Genomic DNA, 24,513 nt, shown 5'->3' on the forward strand with positions numbered 1-24,513 from the left:
TGACTTAAAATATATTCCCAGACACGAGTTCACTGTAAACATACGTGCCTTGAAATACTGTCCACTTCTTGGAGAATTCATTTCCTGTGCCTGTGAGCTACAGGACAGGACTCCATATAAAGCTCTAGTGGCTTCTTCAGATTAAAATTAGGACAGCTTTTTTCTTTAATTATATAAACTGTCCTTGACTTAGAATTTTTATAGTAGGTCCTTGTTGGTTATCTATTTTATTTTTTTAATAAATTTATTTATTTATTTATTTATTTATTTATTGGCTGCATTGGGTCTTTGTTGCTGTGCTCAGGCTTCCTCTAGTTGCAGTGAGCAGGGGCTACTCTTTGTTGAGGTGTGGGGCTTCTCGTTGCAGTGGCTTCTCTTGTTGCAGAGAGCAAATTCTAGGTGCGTGGGCTTCAGTAGTTGTGGCACGCAGGCTCAACAGTTGTGGCACACGGGCTTTGTTGCTCCACAGCATGTGGGATCTTCCTTGACCAGGGATCAAACTCGTGTCCCCTGCATTGGCAGGGCGGATTCTTAACCACTGTGCTGCCAGGAAAGTCTGGTTATCTATTTTAAATATAGCAGTGTGTACATGTGAATCCCAAACTCCCAGTCTTATCCTTTCCCCCCACCTTTCCCTACTGGTAACCATAAGTTCATTCTCTGTGAGTCTTTCTGTTTTGTAAATAAGTTCATATGTATCACTTTTTTTAAGATTCCACATATAAGTGATATCATACGATATTTGTCTTTCCCTGTCTGACTTCACTTAGTATGATCATCTCCAGGTCCACCCATGTTGCTGCAAATGGCATTATTTCATTCTTTTTTATGGCTAATATTCCACTGTGTATATGAACCACATCTTCTTTATCCATTCATTGGTTAATGGACACTTGGGATTTTTAAACTTTACGATGGTTGGAAAGTGATATGCATTCAGTAGAAATTGTACTTCAAATTTTGAATTTTGCTCTTTTCCTGAGACCACATGTCGGGTGGTCCCCTCTAGGGATGCTGTGCAGCTCCCAGACACGCAACCACAAGGATAAACAACCGATACACTTACAACCATCCTGTTTTTCACTTTCAGGACAGTATTCAATAAATTCCATGAGATATTCAACACATGAGTATAAAATAGGCTTTGTGTTAGATGATTTTGTCCAACTGTAGGCTAATGTTAGTTTTCTGAGCACGTTTAAGGTAGGCTAGGCTAAGCTATGATGTATGGTAGGGCAGGTGTATTAGATGCACTTCCAACTTAGCGTGGGTTTATCAGGACCTAACCCCATCACAAGCCAACGAAGATCTGTATACTACATAAACCCTCCCACTGAAATAATGAAATATTACAGGTAAAGCTGAAGTTCCCTTGGGTTCCATGACATCCCCAATCACACTGCCTTTCAAAGAGGGAATCACTGTGAAGTCCGCTGTGTATCTTTTCAGCCCATCCTCTGGAGACTGACATACACACATGCATGTGGATGTCCTTATTCTTAACTTTATGGCTGGAAAAGTCACATCTTGTTGAACTCAGCTGAGTTTGGGGTCAGGGCTGAGAATGCAACTCAGGCTTCCCAAACTGTAGGGTTTACAAGGCAGCCGATATAAAGAGCCCAAGTGGAAAAACCATGAAGAGCTTGAATAGCCCGAGAAGCACTTCAACCTCCAGCCTGTACTATTCACTCCTTCACGCATCAGACATTTTTTTTCTTTTTTATTTATTGGCTGTATTGGTCTTCATTGCTGAGCGGGCTTTCTCTAGGTGCGGAGAGCAGGGGCTACTCATTGTTGCGGTTCTCAGGAGCACAGGCTCTAGGCGTGCAAGGGCTTCAGTAGTTGTGGCACTTGGGCTTCAGCAGTTGTAGCTCATGGGCTCTAGAGCACAGGCTCAGTAGTTGTGGCGCACGGGTTTAGGTGCTCCAAGGCATGTGGGATCTTCCTGGACCAGGGCTTGAACCCATGTTCCCTGCATTGGCAGGCGGATTCTTAACCACTGCACCACCAGGGAAGTCCCCACATCAGACATTTGTACTAAGCAGCCCCCGTGTGTTAGGCATGCAAGGCCATCCATGCGAGTCACCACGCCGGGCAGAATCAAAGGCCTGGAAGCTTGGAACACTTGCGGTTCCCAGATGCTCTTCCAGCCCTGCTGGATTGCCCGAGGCTGGCTCTGTCTTGTCATTCAGGCCTCAGCTCAAATCCTTTTTTTTTTTTTTTTTGGCCACGTGGCTTGCAGGATCTTAGTTCCCTGACCAGGGATCGAACCCGTGCTCCCTGCAGTGGAAATCCTAAGCACTGGACCGCCAAAGAAATCCCCCAAAACCATTTCTAAATCAGCCTCCTTCCTGAGCCAGCTACTCTTCCCTCCCCCACTCACACCCACACCCACACACAGAGTCTAGGAATCCTTAGATCCTTTGATAGTTTCCCTTGGTTCTTGACCTCTTCCCACTGGAATTTGATCTCCACGACAGCCAGAACCTGTTGGGGTCCCTGCTGTATTCCCAGTGCCCAGAACAGCGCTTAGCATACAGTAGGTACTCAATAAGAACTGTGGAGAAAATGGAATTCATGTGTTAAACAGGTATTTATTGAGCACGTACTATGTCTCAGGTGCTGTTCTAGGCCCTGGGGCAAAGGCAAGGATGCACAAATGAACGCAGAGTGAAACCCACATCCCTTCTTAGCAGCCGCCCTTCTCCGTCAGGTGTGTGAATCTGGCGATGCCCACTCTGCCCAACCCGAGGCCTTTTCTGCGTATCCTGGTCGGTCACCTTTGTCCCAAGTGCCTGAGCCTGGTATCCGGCCTAAAGCCCGCTTATCAGTATAATAAAAGAGACAGAAAGCAATACTGCGGTAGACTGGGATTAATGTTTTTATTAATAACATTCATACTGCATTTCTAAGATTTACATCCAAAAGAGCATATTGTATTTACATGCAATGGCCAGTCCAAGATAAGAAATTCAGACCACAGCTCCGTTAAGACTATGGCTTGTTCCAAATTAAATTAAATACATAATACTCTTACCTCCTGCTTTCACCATGTACAGTAAAAACCCACTCTTCTGCCTTTTAAGGAATATAAAATTGCATTGATAACTGCATGAATTAGCAGTGATTACATTTGAAACATAGAAAACCTGAGAGACAAACCCAGATATGTTTGAGTGCGAACGTGTCTGTGCTCGAATTCACCTGCGCTTCATAACAGACTGGTCAGTGGTCAACAGTGTATGATTTCGCTGGCCCTGGCTTCAACGGGAAGCCACGCCTGGCTGTACCCCTCACACCTCCTTGACTACATACCACAGATGGACAGGGCCTTTTTGTTGCTCTGGTGCTCAGATGTCCTGTTTTGCTTTTTTGTCTGTTCCCCCTTTCTGCTTGCTTTTAAGAGAGAAAAAGTCTTTGGCCCATTTAGGTGGGGTTTTTGCATCACAGCATGTACAGGAATAAAATACACAAGTGCTTGCAGCAAGCGCCTTTCCTCCTGCTCCAGTGGTTTAACTTGCCACTAGACCACTGGAGTACCGAACTCTGAGAGAGGTGAGCCCCACCAGGACAGAGTGGTCAGAAAAATAAACACACAATTTAAAAAATGCATAGCTAAGCTGGTCATGACAGCCCAGAGGCAGGGGGTATATTTCACTCCATGATCCTTTCTTTTTACATTAAATACTGAAGATGATTCAGCCCATCATTGCTTTTTGGTCAATCACTCTTTTGATGAAGGCACTCCCAGCCGAAGGGTAGGCTGTGTTAAACCCAGCACCCATCACCCGCGACATTTCTATGTTACCAAGATGATCCATCTCCCTCTGTCTCCCTGGAAATGGGAGCAGGTCTCCTCTGTCACTCACCAGGTGGCATGCCCAACCCTGACCGCCCTGAGGTTTGCTTTTCTCAAGTTTTGTTCCTTTCTCAGTGGCAAATGTCATGCTCTCCCTGGCACCAGTCTGGGTAAGCAGGAATCCTGGGGCACCTAGGATGTTTGACTTCTCAGTGAGTGCTCCAGAAACAGTCTTCAACGATCACATCCCTTGCTCCCCCTTTCTGACACACACCCACGTCTTCTTTTGTAGCTTAATGATGAAACTTTAGGACAGCAGTCTGATGGGGGAATTCGGCACAGCTGCCCTCGTAAGGGAACTGGCCTTTCTGGGATACGGGGACACCACAGGAAAATGCCTACATAAGGTTATCCACCCAGTAAGTTGAGAGGGATTAAGACACCCAAAATTCCACCTAAAGACTTTACAAAATAAATCTCTCCTGCAGTCTCCCTTACATTTAGGGCCTTCTGTTTTTAAGGCACTGGGTTTTGAAGACTTGCAAGGTCAGGAAAGCTAAAGATGAGACCTACTACGTTCTTCCAACATGAGAGGCAAATGCAGACGACCAAAGTAGACAGTGACAGGGTTACCACAGGGACAGAACAGGTTCCAAAAGCACAGCATCTCTTGGTTAGTGCAATGCGTGTGCATCAGCTATTAACTGCTAACATCTGCAACTTAAACAATGCTTTTCTCTCGGAAGGAAACAAATGTTTACATTGCTCTGATAAAAGTAAATGCCCGTAAGTACCAGATGTCCAGTGGCTGCTGACGAAGCATGTTTGCCGGGTCCATTTCCAACGCGTATGAAGTCACAACCCCACTCATTCCATAGCTCACTCAACAATACTTTCATCCCTTCAGAAACACAGATTGATGGGAAGACTTTAGGGGGGGACTTTATCCAATGCCCCCCAGGTTAGGACCTGCTTGGAAGGACTAGGGTTATACTTCACGGGGTGGAGCCTGCTGTCTAGAAAAGCAAAAACACCAAACCCTGGATGGAAAGGAAACGTCTGAGTCTTTTAGAGCAAATTTTCATCCTGGACTACAATCAGGATTCCTAGCTGTTTTTCATTTGGTTTCTCATCAGAAGAGCTCGTTTTCCTTCCCAGCAGTGCTAAAGGATTTACTTTCTGGAATTGGCGCTGAACCCGAACAAACTGATGATGTCGACCATCGCCTGCCTCAGAGTCTTCCCGAAGCGATGAGAATCCTTTCATTTAAAAACAAGCAAAAAAAACCAGACGCAGGTTACAACGTGGCAATTCTCACATCTCAAGCCTTTTCACTGGTAATCTGACTCAAGGAACTATCTTTCCTTTTCCCCAATTCTCTAAGCTTTGCCTTAGTGGCTTAATCACTAAGTTATAGAGTCTGGGGAGATGCTAAGGCTTAACAAAGGTAACAGCTTACCTGTTTGTGTGGGTGTCAGTGTTCTTTTTCAGGATAGGTTATTACAACACACTGAAGATTATAGCTCCCTGTGCTATACAGCAGGACCTTAATGCTTACCTATCTTATATACAGTAGTGTATATTTGTTTTGTTTTTGAAAACTAAGGTGTTTTATTTCTTTGTGAAAACAACTTACCAAGAGTAGTTTGAACAACACCTGTCTTACTCTCATCATATAACTTCTTACACAGGACAAACATCGTTTCTACACCTCAGCTAATTGTCACACACCTTCTGAAGTTTCCATTAGCTTCCAACACTTTCTCTTTTGCAGTGAAATGCCTCTGATAGTTTCTTTTTCTAACTTAATTTTTATTTTTTATCGGATTTACAATCTTGTGTTGATTTACAACGTTGTGTTAGTTTCAGGTGAGTGGCAAAGTGCTTAAGTTATACGCATACATATATCCACTCTTTTTCAGGTTCTTTTCCCATGTAGGTTGTTACAAAGTATTGAGTAGAGTTCCCCGGGCTGCACAATAGGTCCTTGTTGATTATCTATTTTATATATACTAGTGTGTATTTGTTAATCCCCAAACTCCTAATTTATCCCTCCCACCCCCTTTCCTCCTTGGTAACCATAAATTTGTTTTCTATGTTTGTGACTCTATTTCCATTTTGTAAATAAGTTCATTTGTACCACTTTTCTGGATTCTACATATAAGTGATATCATATGATACTGAGTTTCTCTGTCTGACCTGCTTCACTTAGCATGATAATCCCTAGGTCCATGCATGTTGCTGCAAATGGCATTATTTCATTCTTTTTTTTATGGCTGAGTAATATTCCACTGTGTGTAAACACACACACACACACACACACACACACACCCCACATCTTCTTTATCCATTCATCTGGTGATGGACATTTAGGTTGCTTCCATGTCTTGGCTATTGTAAACAGTGCTGCAATCAACATCCAGGTGCATGTAATCTTTTCGAATTAAGAGTTTTCTTTGGATATATGCCCAGGAGTGGGACTGCAGGATCATACGGTAACTATTTTTAGTTTCTTAAGGAACCTCTGTACTATTTTCCACAGTGGCTGTACCAACTGACATTCTAAGTGGTGTGGTTTTGATCTAAGGCTTCCCCTAATGTCAGTGCGTTACATAAAACACAATAAGCAGGTACACTCCAATCTTCTCTGTTAAAGGTGAGCCTGGCATTGCCTGTCAGGTGATGTACAATGTGGAAAGGAGAAAATACAAATCAGGATTAACCGTGCCACGCTAGGAAGGTGGTCCCTTGTTCCCTTCACAGAGAACACTGCAGACCCCTGCTTCAACACGTATGTGAATTTCTTAGCACATGCACACAAATCTCAATCCACCTTCCAATGTCCAATGTTACAGAGAGTCAGAAAGTCGTAGAAGCACTCCAACGTTAAAATTTAAAACCACTGCTACCAGCAAAGATCAAGACTTCCAACCAAATAAGATCAATCCCTTTAAAACTATTAAGAGACTTTCAAAATCCTTATTTTGAAAATGTCCCAACCAAGGAAGAGTACATAACTGAACTGAAATTTACTGAATTCAAATCAAGGATGTACTCCCCTTTAAAAGAAAACAGTAATGATACCCCATCTTTGGAAGAGAGGACTCTGTTTTGTACTTACCGTCTCAGGGCAGGAGAACTTGGAAGATATGTGGAAATGCATGAAGTCCTCACCCACAAGAATGTACGACACCCCATAGCCATCATCAGCAACCTATGGAAAAGCAGGTTTAAGCTGAACCGTGGGGGCACTTCCCTTGCGGTCCAGTGGTTAAGACGCCACGCTTCCACGGCTGGGGGCATGGGTTTGATCCCTGGTTGGAGAACTAAGATCCCACGAGCCGCGTGGCACGGCTAATCAAGCAATCGAACCCTGGGAAATGAGGCCAAGGGGAAAGGGAACTTCTGACATTTAACTACGAGACTGCCATCAATGTCTGCGGATGCCCGGGCACTTACCGGTCCAAAGCCCCCTCCGCTTGACACGTACTCTGGATTCTTCTCCAAGTGGAACAGCTCCGCTTGCTGCGGAGAGGTCTGGCTGGTGGATAATCTCCAAGGCTCAGATAGGACCTGTGGAGTAAAACAAGGCAAAGTTCCAGTGACACACCCCAGCTCCATCCTCTTCTGTCACCGAGGAGCCCGAGTAGAGGATAAGAAGGGGCCTGCTCAGTGCTTGGACTGTTTCAGACCCTAGAGGGCTATGTCCCTGAAGGCCTGGTTGGCTGGGGCAGGAGGTCTGCAGAGAGGGATGGAGCGGGTGAGGCCACCCGGACTGGAGGGGCCAACACTTGCTGACAGGGTCTTGGGCAGGAAAGCTGGCAGATACGTGGAGTAAGATTCGGAATGGGGGTGGCGGTGTGCTAGAGCAGACTGGCACCAGCTCCCCTGAGCCGACTGCCAAATTTCTAGGAATTTTCCAAGCTGCTTTTTAAACACAGCCATTATTAAAAAATTAAATTTTACTGGGACTTCCCTGGCTGTCCAGCAGTTAAGACTCTGTGTTTCCACTGCAGGGGGGACATGGGTTTGATCCCTGGTCAGGGAACTAACATTCCGCGTGCCATGCGGCCAAAAGAAAAAAAATTCCTGAGAGCTCGTCACTTGCTAATTATTTTAGTACAAGTCATGGCATTCTGGGGGTTGAAGAAATGTGGCTCAAATTTTCCATTGTGAGGACAGTTGAGCTTCCAAGACCCATCTGTTAGGTCAGTTCCAATTGGCAAAGCTGTGCTACTGGTTTACTAAGTTTTGGTTTAGCCAAGAAAGCTAAGCAGGCCGCCCATAAGTAACTCACCTCTTTCAGGAAAGGGGAGTCGACGGCGAGGTATTTGGACACCACATAGAGGCAGAAGAGGTGGCGGTCGATCCCAGAGCCGGTCATGGCCAGGCGGTACAGAAGCTGATGTTTCTCGGACGCGATCTTGAATAACTTGAGCCTCTGTTCAACCTAAAATAACACAGGACGCAGAGTTTCAAGTCGTGCATTATGGTCTAAGCTCCAAGATGAGGGTCTCGGCCCTTCTCTCCAGTGGTCCAACAGGGCGCTGAGAAAGCAAATCACGGGATCGGGGCGGGGGGGGGGGGGGGTGTCTCTGGCGGGTTGCCAAGGCGACCTGACCAGAAATCCCATTGGCTGACAGCCCCTTCCCCACATTCATGCTGTGAATGGGGCGGTTTGGAGGCTGCCGAAGGACAGGTTGTTGGAGTGGAAGTTTCAGGGTCCTGTGTGCAGCCCACTGGCATCATTTCACCCTTCACACAAATAAGACCACTGAGTAGGTAGGAAAGCTCCATCCTCCAAGTCTCAATTGTGTGAAAATGAAATTCTGTCCCTCTCAGTGGGCTGCGATGTTCCTGTGGGTTGTAAATAACCCTCCAAAGCGGTCTGGCGGCTCTGCTAAAACAGCGCTTCCGGGGTAGGGGCCTTCAAGTCACATCCAAAAAGACTGCTTCAGGATCTTTCGGGCCCCGCTCAATCAATCACAGAACAAGGCAATGCAGTGTCCTTCCATGGACGTGGCGGCCCGTCTGGGCGTTGGCCTACCCCCTCCAGACCTGGTCCTTAAGGATGTTCTGAAGGCAGGACAGATCAGAGTAATCCTTCACAAGACCTACTGAGCTCTTCTCACAGAACTGACAGCCCTTCCAGGACGGAGGTTCCCTGAGAGCAGAGCAGAGAGCCCTGGGCCACGTCTCCTTGGGGGTCAGAAGAAGACACCGGCATGCCAGGTCGGGCGCAGGTGGGCCTCAGCCCCTAACTAGGTGTGTGGCCCAGCAGTTTGCTGAATTCACGAATCTCTGGTCCTTTATCTGGGAAAATGAACTGGTAACAGTCCACGGGCCGCCGCCAAGTGTCAAAGGCAACACACAGAAACCCTGGAGCCCCGAGCCTGCTCAGGGAGCTTCAGCATGGGAGGCGGCTTCAGGGACTCCGAGCAGGGGGCTCCCGTGATGGTCACTACTTTCTCACCTGGATGCCAACTCCTTACACCCTCCTGCAGCCCCTCTCTCCCATTCCTCTGTTCACTGGCTGTGTACTGCTCTGACTCAAAGACTCTTGGGAAGTATAGTCTGATTTGCAGAAGTTACAGAATGACAGAGGATGGATGCAGCCATGAACCTTTGTGTCTGTCCCCATGGTTACCTTTTACTACATTTCATCCCCTCAAGAGGGGAGGAGGGAAGCAGATGCTGGAGAAAGTATGCACGGGGTTTAATCAGGGAAGCCTGCATGTTAACCTCGGGGGCCGTCCTGTGAAAAGCACCGGCCCTGGCCGGCCGGGCGGCACCTACCGTCTGTGTGGGGTCCATCATGGCCAGCACGAAGTTGCACGACTCGGTGGTACAGGAACGCACAGTCTCTGTCCTGCCCTCTCGGAAGAGCCGAGTCATGGAGGCCTCGTAGGTGAGGGAAAATTTGCCCATGTCCTGGGAAAGGAAACATATTTTAATGCAAGGCAGGGCACGTTGACAAACTCTAAAGCATACGAGGGCATCGCTTAAGGTCAGCCAGGAAAAGCAGACTTCATCGTCAGCTGCAGTTTTTAGTCGGGCTTATGCAGCAGGCAGGTGGAAACGTCATTAGCTTTGGAAACAGCGGGGGGCGGTGGGTGTCCAGGTTCCCATTTCCAGATGCACCTGGTGTCATGACCCGATTTCCTGAGTTCCACACACCTGCCCGAGTACAGACGTGGTTATGGGAGAAATACAGTACGGGACTGGGAGCCCACGTGCAGGAGGTAGAAATTATTGAACTTCAGGAGAGGGGACTGGGAGGGAATGTCCTCCAGGGGGGCGGGAAGTGGGTGGGTGGCTGGTGGCCACAACACAGACAGCTCCCCCATCAGACAGGAGGCAGAGAAAGCAGGAGGGACGAGCCGGGGTTGGCAGGGGGTGGCGCTGGCAGAGGCTGTGGGCAGCAGATGGGAGGTCTCTTTAGAATGCTCACATTTTCTCGGTGAAATAAGAAAGTTCCCCTACTGAGAGTGGGGATGGGGAGGAGTGAGAGTCAGAAAGGGGGTGTGAAACAGGCTCTGGGGGCGTAGAGAGTGGGTGGTCTGGGGCCACCAGTCAGGGCTCACGAATTAAGAAAGACAAGGCACGGACTTCCCTGGCGGTCCAGTGGTTAGGACTCCGAGCGTCCACTGCAGGGGGCACGGGTTCCATCCCTGGTCTGCGAACTAAGATCCCACATGCCACGCGGCGAGGGAAGGGGAGGCGAGGGGAGGGGAGGGAGGCCGGCCAGTGGTTTTTCTCTGGTTATGCCAGCTTCTCGGTGTAGAAGCAAAGCATGCAGACTGGACTCCACCGGGGGTGGGTGTGTTGCGCTTGGGGCCCCAGGGCTGAGCTCAGGGTGATGGCAACAGGCTGTGGAATGCAAGCCCAAAGAGGGGAAAAGGGAGGTGAGATGGGCAGAGGGAAGGGCAGGGTGGAGGCCCCGATGGGGTCCAGGAACGCTGGTGTCAGGGGCCAGAGGGGAGATGGGACGATGGGAAGAGCTAGAGGCGCCTGCGGCTGGGACCCTGCAGGTGACGTGCGGATGGAACAGCAAGGGCTCGAGACAGGAGGCAGCAGGTGATGCACGAAGACAGGGACAGGTCCACGGGGGCTCGGAGCAGCCCACCACCCATGCAGATGGGAGGAAACCATCTGTAAACCACCAGCTCAAAAATGACCAGGGTCCCACGTGGACGGGAAAGTGCCCAGGGGCTGTCTGTGGTCCCAGATTATCCCTGACCAGACAGCATCCCTCTGGGCATTGGGTCCTGGTGGCCCCAGGATGACAGGGGGCACCCTGCCACAACCTGATGCTGTTAAGTAAATTCAGAACCAGGCAAGGCTGGACCTCCGGCGCGGAGTGCGTAGCCCTCCCTGCGAGGCTCTTTCCCCCTCCAAGGCTGGTGGGGTTGATGTAACACTGGCTGTCCCCACCACCCTGCAGGTACAGGGATAAAGCCAGCCGGCCATGGGGTCTGTGCCATCCCAGCCTCTGGTGGCCCCCAGCACCCAGCACAAAGACCCACCAGTTCACAACACATCCTTTAATACGCTGGTTATTCATTTCCCTTGGATGGGGTCTGGGAGGTTCTAACTCCTCATTCTGTTTCTACGGTCAGCAGGGAGTCCCAGGTCATTTACTAAACATGCCTTTGGGAGAACTCCCTACAGGAGCGGAGCTTACTACGGGGGGCTTTCCAAGGGCCTTATCACGAAGCCGTGGGGAGCGCGGAGGGAAGGAGAGGATGAGGAAAAGGTATAAACAGGGTATTTTAGTCATTTAATACAGGTTAACTTGGGATAGGTGATGCAGTGATGTATATGAAATTGACTTTCCAACATCAAACTTTAATTGTATAAGTCGTCAGCACAACCATGCGTTACATCCAGGATCTTAAAAAATGACCATCGAAACACCTCGTGGCCAATGCACTGAGTATTAGTGTGCTCAGACCCCTCACAGAGCCAAGCCGGGTTATGCCTGCACCCCACTTAACCTGCTACGAACAGCCACCATCGGAAGAGCGGCTGCTCGCCACCGCCAAAACATCTCCAGTTTCTAACCAGCAGGATCAAAAGACAAAGTCTATAAAGATATTAACACACACGGCGTGAGAACACAAACCTTTTGCACACTTGGACTGCTGCCCTGGGGCTAACTGTTCGGGTTGGTGGCACGTGGGGCATCTTTCACCTCTCGTTTCCAAATGAGGAATAAATACGACCCCAAAACAGGAAGCAAATAGGTATAGCCTAGAATTATGACCACAGCCCGGTGTCTTCACTCAATCATTTGATATATATTTACTGACGCCTCTTCCCCAGTGGCTGTCATGTTCCTGGCACTGGGATATGGTGGCAAAGAAGACAGATCATGCCCCAGCCCTCAAGGAGCAAAGATTCTAGTGGGAGAGACAGAGGATGAGCACACACCTGAAGTCATGGAGCGACAGGTGAGCTGAACAGAAATAATATACAGTAAGGGAAGAGCATGATGGGGAGTAGGGCTCTTTTAATAGGAGATGGGGGCCCTTGAGCAGACACCTAAGCAACCCCGCCTCAATCTGGGAGGCAGCAACTGCTGGTGCAGAGCAAGTGCAAAGGTCCTGCAGTAGGAACAAGCCTCGCATATTCAGGAGCAGGAAAAGAGCCAGTGCGTCGAAAGTGGAGGGAACGAGGCCCACAGCAGCACAAGAAGGTCAGTACAGGGACCAGATCAAGGGTCGTTAACCCTGGGGATGTGTTAACTTGGATGGGAAATATGTACAATTTTTAATTTCCACCAACTGCGCAGTGAAATACAGTATTTAGAAGCACAGGCAACAAATCACAGCAGTTATAAGCAGTGCCTGTGACTGGATAGAAAAAAAAATCCCAGCTGTTTTCACAGCAAATTATGGTTGTTGCTATATATCCCAAAATAGCATCTAAGCTTTTTACTGCTTCAAAGTTACAGCACTTACCAGACCTGCTACTTGAAATTCAGTGCATAAAGAGTTACATCTACTATACTACAAATTGAGGTGTAATATTTTGAGTTTGTATGTCAATTAGTTGGTTACCTTTGTAATCCTGTAAATTTCATTTCATGCTTTATAAACATTATTCTGAGAAGGGGCCCCCAAGGCTTTCTCAAACTGCCCAAGGGGTCCAGGGCACAAAGGAGGTTCAGAGCCTGGAGCAGACCCCCAGGGCCACCCAGGACATCTGGATTTGTGCAGAACCCCCAGGAGGCCCTGCAGCCCGGAGCTGGGCAGAGACGGGTCTGAACGTGAGCTCCGCAACAGACCCTGCCCCTGGCAGAGCCGGCCTTCAACCAAGCGTGCGGGAAAGAACTTTTGAACAGATGAATCTGATTTATACTATTCATGGGTCACTTCCGTCGATCATTTTTAACAGACTGAGTGCCCTGTGAAGAACTGGTGTAGCAGAGGGACCAAGAACGAAATTCTTGTTGTTTCTAGCCAGAACGCAAAGAATAAGCACAAGCCCTTGGGTTATTAAAACAAATAACCCTTAACTTTGACAAGGTAACTTGATGTAAGAGTCACTGCCATACATGCTTGTGCAAAAAAGTTAAAACATAGGAAAACTATAAGAAAATGAAGATCAATCTTTCCAGGTGTTGCAGAGAATAAAGTGAGAGTCAGGAAATGTTTTCTGTAAAATGCAGGTGGTAAATCTCATTATCCTGGTGGGCAGGTGGTCTCTGCTGCAACTTTTCAGCTCATCCACGGTAGCTCAAAAACAGCCCTGGACAATACGGCAAAAAGTGGGTGTGGTCACGTGCCAATGAACTTTCTCTATGCTCTCTGAAATTTCATTGGATTGTCACCTATCCCGAAATATTCTTTTTTAAATTTTTTTCAACTATTAAAAATGTCAGACTATTCTCCCCTCAAGGGCCACGTGAACATAGCTGAAGGGCTGCTGTGGCCTGTGGCTCAGAGTAAACACTTGTGAACAAGGATGAACATCTTGTTTTCAGACTAAGTTTTTTCACAGGATACACCATAGACATCTCTTAATAGTGACGTCACATTCCGTGTGCAAAAATGCCATCGTCTAACAAATGCTACATTGAGAACCTTTTAGATTGCTTCAAATTTGTGCAGAGGGGCAAACTTAAACTTATCATGTCAGCCTGTCCTTTCATTGGAGATGATTCTCAAAGCAGAATCTGCTGGGTAAATGGGTGTGCCTTCCCAGTGGGTCTTCAGGCTGTGTGAGCCTGAAGAATACATGACTATTTCCAGCTACTGAGTACCAACACCCTTTTCTCAGGCCACCCTTCCAAACACAGAATGTAGAAAAGCTCTTTACACATCGCACAGGCAAAAAAAACCTCAGTCTTATTTAAGCTTATTAGGTTCCTAGTAAGATTAAACTCTCTGTGTACATTCACTGACTGCTGGTATTTTTCTTCTCTTGTGAACCACCAATTTCTGCTTGGACTCCATTTTTTCCTATTGGGTGGTTTACTTTCCCCCAGTGGAACTATCTGGCCAGTTTTTCCACCTCCACGGACGCCTCAAGTCCTTCCTTCCCACCAAGGTTAAATGAATTGTTACAGGGTGTCATGGAACTATTCTGCCACCAAAACCACACCATGTTAAAAAACAAAACAAACAAAACAAACAAAAAACGACACCGTGTTAATTACTATGTTTCTAATTTCTATATTTTTGGCTTTGAAAGAGCAAGTCTCCACCTCACCCTGCCCTGTCTCCACCTCACCCTGCCCTGTCTCCACCTGACAAGTTTTCCTTTTCAGAATATTACTGGTTATTCTCATGTAACTCTTAGCCCTCCCGCCACATGAACTCGAAGGGAAACTGGTCAGGCTCCTCTCCTAAAATCGCCTCTGGATCTCGGACGATGTTCACACTGCACGTGTGAATCAGAAACATTCGTCTTCACGGTGTTGAGTCTTTTTATCCAAAATCACTCCTTCTCTCCTTTTCCAAGAGTCCATCCCTTCTCCACGGCTCTGGGCCTTCCTTCCCAAAGGATCTGTCTGCTTTATAAACAGACGCCTGGGTTCAAATGCCTGGGGATCCCAGATTTTTGCTTCTAGTTTGCATCACGTTTTCCTACTGTGTTTCCAGCTTGGCTATCGTTGCTGTACGAGGAAGATGTTGGGCTTTGTATAATCCTGCACCGGGCTTCCTTCCTGAGCACGCTTCTTAACCATAAAAGCTTTGCTGCCCGCTCCGTCTTCTGACCAGATGTGCAAATATTCCTCCTGCCCAGTGATCCTGTCCGCTGCACTCACTGCGCTTCCTGGAAAGACGTTCGAGAACAGCCTCCTGGAGGCAGCCTCATCCTTCTTGTTTCAACGTGGCTGCCTCCACACTTCACCTCTGAAGAATACGCTGGCTAAACGACACACGATGAGATTTACTGTGTTAAGGAAGCAGTCCCTGTACTAAGAGTTATCAGGACAGGACACTACATTTTCAACGCCTCGTTACCATCTGTCAAAATGACTGGCTTCTTCTCCGATCTAATAATACGGTTTAGTTTACTATTTTATTTATTTATTTATTTATTATATTTATTAACTTATTTATTCATTGGCTGTGTTGGGGCTTTGCTGCTGCACATGAACCTTCTCTAGCTGCGGTGAGCAGGTCTTTCAGTGCAGTGGCTTCTCTTGTTGCCGAGTACGGGCTTTAGGCGCTCGGGCTTCAGTAGTTGCGGCTCCTGGGCTCAGTAGTTGGGGCTCACAGACTCTAGAGCGCAGCCTCAGTAGTTGTGGCATGTGGACTTAGCTGCTCCGCGGCATGTGGGATCTTCCTGGACCAGGGCTTGAACCTGTCTTTCCTGCGTTGGCAGGCGGATTCTTAACCACTGTGCTACCAGGGAAGTCCCAAGATTTAATCTATTATTGGATTTACTAATAGCAAACCATCCCCCTGCCTGGTACTAACTACTGCTGGTAATTATATTTTTCCTGTACCGGTTGATAGATGCTATTTGCCATGATTTTATTCAGATTTTTTGCATGTGCATTCCTGAGCCAAAGCAGTCCATGACTCTTTTTACATGCATCCATCAGCTTAAAAGCTGTATCACAGCAGTTGAGGACACGGGTTCTAGAACTAGCATGCTTGGATCCAAGCTCAGCTTTGCCACCAACGAGCTGTAGATCGCAGGCAGGATACCCCACCTCCGTGAGCACAAAGTGGAGGTGAGAAAGTACCCTCCTCAGCTCCTGCCAGCACTCAGCCCGGCACTGGGCAGGCTTTGTGCAGGTCACTATTGTGACCAGAGGGAAGCTAGTCCTGGGAGGCCATCGGCAGCTTCCTTTCTTCCTGAAGCCTCTGGAGCTGCCCACCCTTCAAACCACAAAGCTGCCTCGAGTCAGTTCACACTGGCCAGCTGGCGGCTCTCTGACTACCTGTCTGCCATCCATGCACAATGACCTTCTCAGACTGTCTACACTGTTCTGGGGCCCACTTTACCCATTTGTGTTGCTGCAGAAAATCCTCATTTCATCCAGATTTTCAGATGTGTTTCTATGGAGCCTGGTATTCTCATTTTATTTAATTAATTAATGTATTTATTTATTGGCTGCATTGGGTCTTCGTTGCTGCACACAGGCTTTCTCTAGTTGCTGAGAGCGGGCACTACTCTTCATTGTGGTGCACAGGCTCCTCATTGTGGTGGCTTCTCTTGTTGCAGAGCACGGGCGCTAGGTGCGTGGGCTTCAAGTAGTTGTGGCACACAGGCTCAATAGTTGTGGCTCATGGGCTTAGTTGCTCTGTGGTATGTGGGATCTTTCCAGAGCAGGGATTGAACCCATGTCCCCTGCATTGGCAGGCGGATTCTTAACCACTGCATCACTTAGGAAGTCCGAGCCTGGTATTCTCTTATTAAAATCATCTCTGTATCTGAACTGTCACCACCTTCTTGGTCCCTAATGCTGCAGACTTACGTGCCATTTGCTTATCAATTTTTCAAATCAAGATGATTAAATCTAAGATCCAGGACCTCGATTCCATTATAGCTTTTAGTCACTCGATCTGCCATACAAAGCTCAGGTCTCCTACAATGACTGTGCTTCTCTCTAACCACTTTGGGTTCATTCATTTCAGGGAATGTGTTACTTGGGAAAAGAAAGCATCACGAGTGTGACCATCTTTATCAAGAATTGTATTAGAGTCAATTTTAGGTATGTGGGTGAGTCAAATTTATCCACACTCTGGCTATAGAATTTATAGAAGTTTTAATATAACCGGAGTGCAGATAAATTTTGATTCTCCCTCGTACAGTTGTGGCCCATCAGCTGCCGTTTATCTGACACTAACATTGCCTCTTGTACTCTTCTGCATCTGTTTATCTTCCTGAACTGAATTATAGAGGAATCAAACCTACAGGCTGCCCCTGGATCCATCCCTGACTCCAGTGTCACCTTGGCAGTTCACCTCACCTCTCTGAACCTCGGTGTTCCCACCTGTAAAATTGGCCAACAATAGCTCCTTCCTAGTGAGGGGCCTGTGAGAGTGATGTGTGTGCAGCCCTTGGACCAGTGCCTGACATGAAGCAAGACTCGTAAGCGCAGAACTGTTATCCAGGGATACTGCAGTGCATCCTTGCACGACACTCAAGTTTTAAACCAGAAGCGCTCCATTACAAGCAGGGCATTTGGGACCTTCCCTGGCGGTCCAGTGGTTAGGACTTCGCCGTCCAACGCAGGGGATGTGGGTTTGATCCCTGGTTGGGGAGCTAACATCCCACAAGCCTCAGGGCCAAAAAACCAATACATAAAACAAAAGTAATATTGTAACAAATTCAGTAAAGACCGAATATCTTAAAAATATCTTAAAAAATAAAAAAGGACTCTGCAGAAAGAGAAAAACAAATATCGTATATTAACACATATATGTGGACTAGACTATAGAAAAATGGTACAACTCAACCGGTTTGCAAGGCAGAAATAGAGACACAGATGTAGAGAACAAACATATGGACACCAAGTGGGGAAAGCAGGGAGGGTTGGGGGGGGTGATGAATTGGGAGATTGGGATACCAAACTGTACACTCTAAATATATGCAGTTTATTGTAAAAAATAAAAAATAAGAAATTAAAAAAAAATCATTAAAATGAAATTAAAAGAAAGAATGAGGGGCAATTCCAGATTAAAGGAGACACAAATATACAAAAATTAAAAAAAATAAAAAATAAATAAAAATAAAAAATAAAAAAGGACTCTGCGCTTCCACTGTAGGTGACACGGGTTCAATCCCTGGTCAAGGAATTAACATCCTGCATGCTGCCCTCTTGGGGTGGAACGCTCTCTCCAACAGAAGAAGTCCCCCTTAGGCCCTCCTGGGGCCTGGGCTGCACCTCCATCACGTGCAAGCCAGAATGTGCCCAGGTGCCAAGAGAGAGGCAGCAGAAACACTGCGTACACGGACCCTGTCCGTCCCAGGGGCCTGGCATATCCCCTTTTATGGAAGAAGTAGTTCCGTTTTACCAAACCCTAGGATTGGGAGCTTAAAGGTGGTTTAATTCCCACTTTGTAGAGCAAAGAGATCTCACTGGGCCACCATCCCCCACATTCTCCCTCTACTCCTGCGTAGTATGGGAAACCGCTGCTGCCCCGGGGACTCATGTCCCATCCAGCTATGGTAGGAGCCCCCCTGCGCCACGACAGGCCGACCTGCTCCCGCGACAGGCTGACCTGCTCCCCGCGACAGGCTGACCTGTTCCCGCGATGGGTCTTCCCTACCTGCTGGGCAAATGGCCTCAGGGCTGCGTTCACGGACCCCAGAAGCACTCAGGATGGAAACCCCAGCTTGGGGTCTCACCTTGTAATGAGCCAGCTGGAGGGAGAGCTGCACGAAGGCGTCCGGGCTGGTTCTGCATTTCTTGATCAGCCCTTTACCGAAAGTAGTGAACGGAAAAGAACAGAAGTCCACGTCGTTGGCCAGGAGGTTCGCGCTGCTCAGGGAAGTCTCGATAACCTCCTGACACTTGGGAAAAAGGAGAAAAGGTTTCACCCAACGGGAGGGAAAGTACTGACACGTGCTCTAAAGAAAACAGCCAGCTGGCCTTCAGCGCAGCTAAAAGAGTTGCTGCTCAGAAATACACATCTCACGTTTTCTTCCTGGCTTTTTTCCAAAATCTTTCTAACCAAAGCGCTGTGGTAAGTTAGCAACATGGCACCCCACCCCCCGCCCTGCCCTTGAAGAGCAACGGGGTGGCCCAAGTTGGGGGAACTCCTGGTTCCCAGTGGGACCGCAAAGGGCATTTCAAAGGGTCACGGGTTTTGTCTCGTGAGATCTATTCTCGTTATATGCTGGCCATCGAGGAATCAGTTTTTAAAAGGAAACAGACTGGGGCCTCCCTGGCGGTCCGCTGGTTAAGACTGAGCTCCCACTGGAGGGGGCACAGGTTCAATTCCCGGTTGAGGAACCAAGAGCCTGCATGCCATGTGGCATGGCCAAAAAAAAAGAAAAAGAAAAAGAAAGACTTCTCAGGCCTTGGTATTTCCAACCCTAGAATTCCTTCCCAAAACGGCTTCCACTGAGTCAACTGAATGGGAGCACATTTAGAGGGACAAAAGTGACAAGTTAGTGATCTAAGAAGTGATTTTGGTTTTTCCTTTTTCATTGTGATGTCTAGCTAAGTTTGAGCTGGAAATCTCACTTACAATCTTAGCCAAAAGCTTTAAATGAAAGAAGAAATGTTCACTGGGGCTTCCCAGGCAACAGGAGCTGTAGCTGCTCCACAGCCCCAGTAAGAATCCCCCAGGCAGACAGATTTCTGTCTCGGGGGTCTTCAAACTGAGCTCGTGAACGGTCGGGAAGCACAGCTGGAAAACTCGACTGTGAGAGTTTAAACTCGTCTCCCACCCAAGGGAATTAACAAGTGTCTGATAATTGGGACTTACTTCCGCGGGGATGTCCCACTGTAGCCGGGTAGGGTATGGGATGTTCGGGTTGGTGTCCCCTTTACAGTGTCCGTCCTCCTCATAACCCAGCTGGAAGCTGTCCGTGGCCATGACGAACTGTCAGAGATAAAAAGATACATCAGTGAAGTCAGAGATCATCACAGCTAATAGCGTTACATAAAAGTTATCTGCTCTCCCAAAGCAGACAAACCCTTGTTCTTTCTAGAGATACCATCAAGACTTAGGCATAGGACTTCCCTGGTGGCGCAGTGGTTAAGAATCCGCCTGCCAATGCAGGGGACATGGGTTTGATCCCTGCTCTGGGAAGATCCCACATGCTGTGGAGCAGCTAAGTCCGTGCGCCACAACTACTGCGCCTGTGTGCCACAACTACTGAAGCCTGTGGGGCCTAGAGCCCATGCTCCACAACAAGAGAAGCCACTACAATGAGAAGCCTATGCACCACAACAAAGAGTAGCCCCTGCTCGCCACAACTAGAGAAAAGCCTGCATGCAGCAACGAAGACTGACACAGCTAAAAAATAAAAGAATAACATTTTAATTAAAAAAAAAGACTTAAGCATAACTACTGGCTTACAGTCTGCTGGGTACTTCACACCCTCTGCACAGCCACCTAGTGAGATGTTCTTATCTCCATTTCAGGGGCAAGAAAAATGGACCTGGAGAGGTTCAACAGCGCCTGCACAGGTAAGGAGCACAGCCAGGATGCAAGCAGAGCGTCTGAGGCGCAGAGAGCAGCTCGGAGCCTGCTTCCAGGTCCTGGCTGTGAGCTCGTGCCCTCTGGGTGCTACGCCGTTGAATATTTACTCCTAACCTGTAAGGTAGTCACTGTTATTCCCACTTGTACAAACGAGAAGGCAGCCTCAGAGAGGTGAAGCGTCTGTCCGAGTTCACACCCCTCAGGGAGCCAGGACCTGGGCCCGGGTGTGGATGCTTTCTGTTCACTGGCAGGTAAACCTAAGCCGATTTATTCAACGGTATTTCCTGAGCACCTACTGTGGGTCAGGAATGCTTCTGAGCACCAGGGAAAGCACGGTGAACAAAACAGACAAGAATGTCTGCCTTTCCGTGAAAGGTTAACGACGGCCATGATCTAGCAACTCTGCTCCTCGGTATGTATTCAAAAGACATGAAAACAGGGGCTTCCCTGGCGGTCCAGGGGTTAGCACTCCGTGCTCTCACTGCCAAGGGCCCAGGTTCAATCCCTGGCCATAGAACGAAGATCCGACAAGCCGCATAGTGCAGCAAAAAAAAAAAAAGGAGAAAGGAAGGGAGGGAGGAAGGAAGGAAGGAAAGAAGAAAGAATGAGAGAAAGAGAGAAAGGGGGGAAGGAAGAAAGGAAGGGAGGAAGGAAGGAAGGAAAGAAAGACAGACAGACAGAAAGAAAGAAAACATATGTTCACATAAAACTTGTAAGCCAATGTTCACAGAAGTATTATTTATAGTACCCCAAAAGTGAAAAGAATGTAGATGTCCACAAGTGATGAACAAATAAACAAAATGTGGTCTAATCATACAAAAGAATACTATTCAGCCATAAAAAGGAATGAAATATGGATACTAATACAATGTAGATGAACCTTGAAAACATTAGCCAGACACACAAGATCACACACTGTGTGATTCCGTTTCCATGAAATGGCCAGAAAGGGCAGACTGACAGAGACACAAAGAGGATTAGTGGTTACCAAGGGCTGGGGCAAGAGCGGGGTAGGGGTGGAGAGTTTCTCTAGGGGGTGATGAAAATGTCCTGGAATTACTAGTGATGGCTAGACAGACAACCAATGGGGAAAGCAAAACAAACAAACAAAAAACAGCCCAAGGGACTTCCCTGGCTGTCCAGTGGGTAAGACTCTGTGCTCCCAATGCAGGTGGCCTGGGTCTGATCCCTGGTGGGGGAACTAGATCCCGCATGCACGCCACAACTAAGAAGTCCACATGCCACAACAAAGATCCTGTGTGCTGCAGCTAAGACCCGGCGGAGCCAAAATAAATAAGAAATAAATAAATATTTTTTAAAAATTTAAAAAACAACCTAAGGTCAGATGGCGATACTGTCAGATGGTGAGGGGGGCAGGGGGGTTCCAGGATGGGGGAACGTGGAGGGGGCTGGGGGCACGTGCGGTCGGCGGGCATCCTGCAGAGCTGAGCAGGTGAAGGAGCCCAGCCTATCTGTGTCTGCCCTGCATCAGAGCCCCCAAAGAGGCCGACATAATTAAACATCAGAAATACACCGACAGCTCACAAGATTCAGCTTGGACCAGATTTGTTTCTAACTGGCATGGGTGGCATCCTTGTACCGGCCCCTTAACTGGCCCTGGCGTGGGCCTCCACGATAAGAGTGTGGGTCAGTTCCCATCCATGCGGCGAGCATCTGGGCTCCTGTCCGACCCCTGGAGTCACGGACCATTCTGTTCACTGGGCAGTTAACAGTTAAACACTGCCACTTCCAACTGGTCACCCTGGTCTGAGACTAAATCCCTTTACCCTTATCTTATCCAGAGTGCTGAAAAAATGAGACTGGCCTTGTCAATATCCAGTAGATTTCTCTACTTGGAAAATGTACCCTCTGTAGTCCAGACTGCCTATGACTCAGAGCCTTTCTCCTTTATCAAAGAACAGCTCTTATGCACTTATTACTGGGAGAGTCCTTAGAACAGGGTGAACAGACCTAGACCATTACACTGTGCAAAGAGACTTCAAGTGTCTCGCTGTGATGTCCAGCAGTGCCCAAAGGGGTTTGATCTTTGCCGGATTTTCAGCTGAAAGGATCTCTAAGCCTCTGTCGGCACCAGCAAAGACTAGGGTGGTGATGAGCCTTTTGATACCCGGCTGCTCTGATCACAGATTAATGTCTTAGGACCACACCACTGTCTTACAGTCTGGAGCAATTTTTTTTTCCTTTTTAAAGGTATCCCCAGATAGAAAACCTCCCTTGGTTGAAGGAACGGCACATTACGTTTTTCTAAGACCCTAATCAGAGGGAAGATGCTCAAGAAAAGTGGAGAAGGGATACCAGGAGCTCCCCCATGGATGTCATCGCAAGTTCACTATACGATCTGATTTCAGGGACAAGACCTGGGCTCCACGCCCTGTGCAGGACAGTTAGGTGATCTGTCTGTGGTCACGGGGATGTATCTCCCGCATGGGCAGTGATGGTGGGTCACTTTGTTCCCCTTCGTCTATTAGAGCAGCAGCAACACAAAGACGGCAGAAATACTAAGTTCACAGCGAATCTCAAAGAGGCTTGTCTCTTCAACAAAGTCACCTCAAGTCTCATCAAATGGGATGATACAGAATTTCTGAGTCAAGTCCACTAGTTTTTGTTTTTTATTTTTATAAATTTATTTATTTATTTATCTATTTATTGGCTGTGTTGGGTCTTCGTTGCTGCACGCAGGCTTTCTCTAGTTGTGGCGAGCAGGGACTACTCTTTATTGTGGTGCGTGGGCTCCTCATTGCAGTGGCTTCTCTGGTTGCAGAGCAGGGGCTGTAGGCACGAGGGCTTAAGTAGTTGTGGCACATGGGCTCAGTAGGTGTGGCTCATGGGCTCTAGAGCGCAGGCTCAATTGTTGTGACACATGGGCTGAGTTGCTCACAGCATGTGGGATCTTCCTGGAGCAGGGATCGAACCCATGTCCCCTGCATTGGCAGGCGGATTCTTAACCACTGTGCCATCAGGGAAACCCTGTTCCATTTTCTAAATTGAAGTAGAGTTGATTTACAATATTTTGTCAGTTTCAGTTGTACAGCAAAATGATTCCATTTTATATGTATATTTTTTTCAGATTATAGGTTATTACAAGATGTTAAATATAGTTCCCTGTGTTATGCTGTAAATCCTTGTTGCTTATCTATTTTACGTATACTAGTTTGTATCTGTTAACCCCTACTCCTAATTTACCACTCCCCTTTCCCCTTTGATAACCATAAGTTTGTTTTCTATGTCTGTGAGTCTGTTTCTGGTCTTGGGTTTTTGTTTTGTTTTGGCTGCACCATGTGGCTTGTAAGTCCTTAGTTCCCCGATCAGGGAATTCTGTTTCTGTTTTGTATATAGATTGTGTACTATTTTTTAGATTCCACACATAAGTGATATCATGTAGTATTTGTCTTTCTCTGTCAAGTCCACTTTTGATAAGCCTAGAATTTAGCAATTTCCTTACATAAGAACCTGATGGGCGAGCTCCGAAAACAAAACCTTCACTCAACTTTTCATGCCAAACATGACACAGGTCAAAGAGCTCAGAGAGAAATGCATTTTAAAACATTTTAAAAGGTGCCAGGGCCAATCCTCACTGTATTTTAAAATGTTAGGGAACTTCCTAGGTGGTGCAGTGGTTAAGAATTTGCCTGCTAAGGCAGGGGACACGGGTTTGAGCCCTGCTCCAGGAAGATCCCACATGCCGTGGAGCAACTAAGCCCATGTGCCACAACTATTGAGTCCATGTGCTGCAGCTACTGAAGCCTACTCGCCTAGAGCCTGTGCTCTGCAATAAGAGAAGCCACCACAATGAGGAGCCTGTGCACCACAATGAAGAGCAGCCCCCACTCGCCACAACTAGACAAAGCCAGTGTGCAGCAACGAAGACCCAACACAGCCAATAAATGAATAAATAGATAAATTTATTAAAAATTTAAAAAAATAAAAAAATAAATTGTTAGGTGGGGGACTTCCCTGGTGGTCCAGTGGTTAGGACTCTGCACATTCACTGCAGGGGACATGGGTTCGATCCCTGGTTGGGGAACTAAGATCGTGCGTGCCGCACGGTGCGGCTGAAAGAATAAAAGTAAA

General features: G+C 47.5%; 1 protein-coding gene across 2 annotated transcripts in view; it reads right to left on the reverse strand.

Moving 5' to 3' along the window:
• Nucleotides 1–2,868: 2,868 nt before the first annotated feature.
• The window catches only part of CPT1A (carnitine palmitoyltransferase 1A), a 60,726-nt gene continuing 39,081 nt past the window's right edge, over nt 2,869–24,513 (reverse strand). For both annotated transcript variants that reach the window (XM_057726039.1, XM_057726040.1), the window contains exons 13-19: nt 19,702–19,818; nt 18,617–18,781; nt 9,596–9,730; nt 8,097–8,249; nt 7,259–7,372; nt 6,921–7,013; nt 2,869–5,058 (exon numbers count right to left, since the gene is read on the reverse strand). In XM_057726039.1, the coding sequence (XP_057582022.1) occupies nt 4,972–5,058; nt 6,921–7,013; nt 7,259–7,372; nt 8,097–8,249; nt 9,596–9,730; nt 18,617–18,781; nt 19,702–19,818 (864 nt within the window). In that variant the 3' untranslated portion in view covers nt 2,869–4,971. The remainder of the gene's footprint in view (nt 5,059–6,920; nt 7,014–7,258; nt 7,373–8,096; nt 8,250–9,595; nt 9,731–18,616; nt 18,782–19,701; nt 19,819–24,513) is intronic.

The sequence above is a fragment of the Hippopotamus amphibius genome, chromosome 3 (assembly GCF_030028045.1).
Source record: "Hippopotamus amphibius kiboko isolate mHipAmp2 chromosome 3, mHipAmp2.hap2, whole genome shotgun sequence".
NCBI lineage: Eukaryota > Metazoa > Chordata > Mammalia > Artiodactyla > Hippopotamidae > Hippopotamus > Hippopotamus amphibius.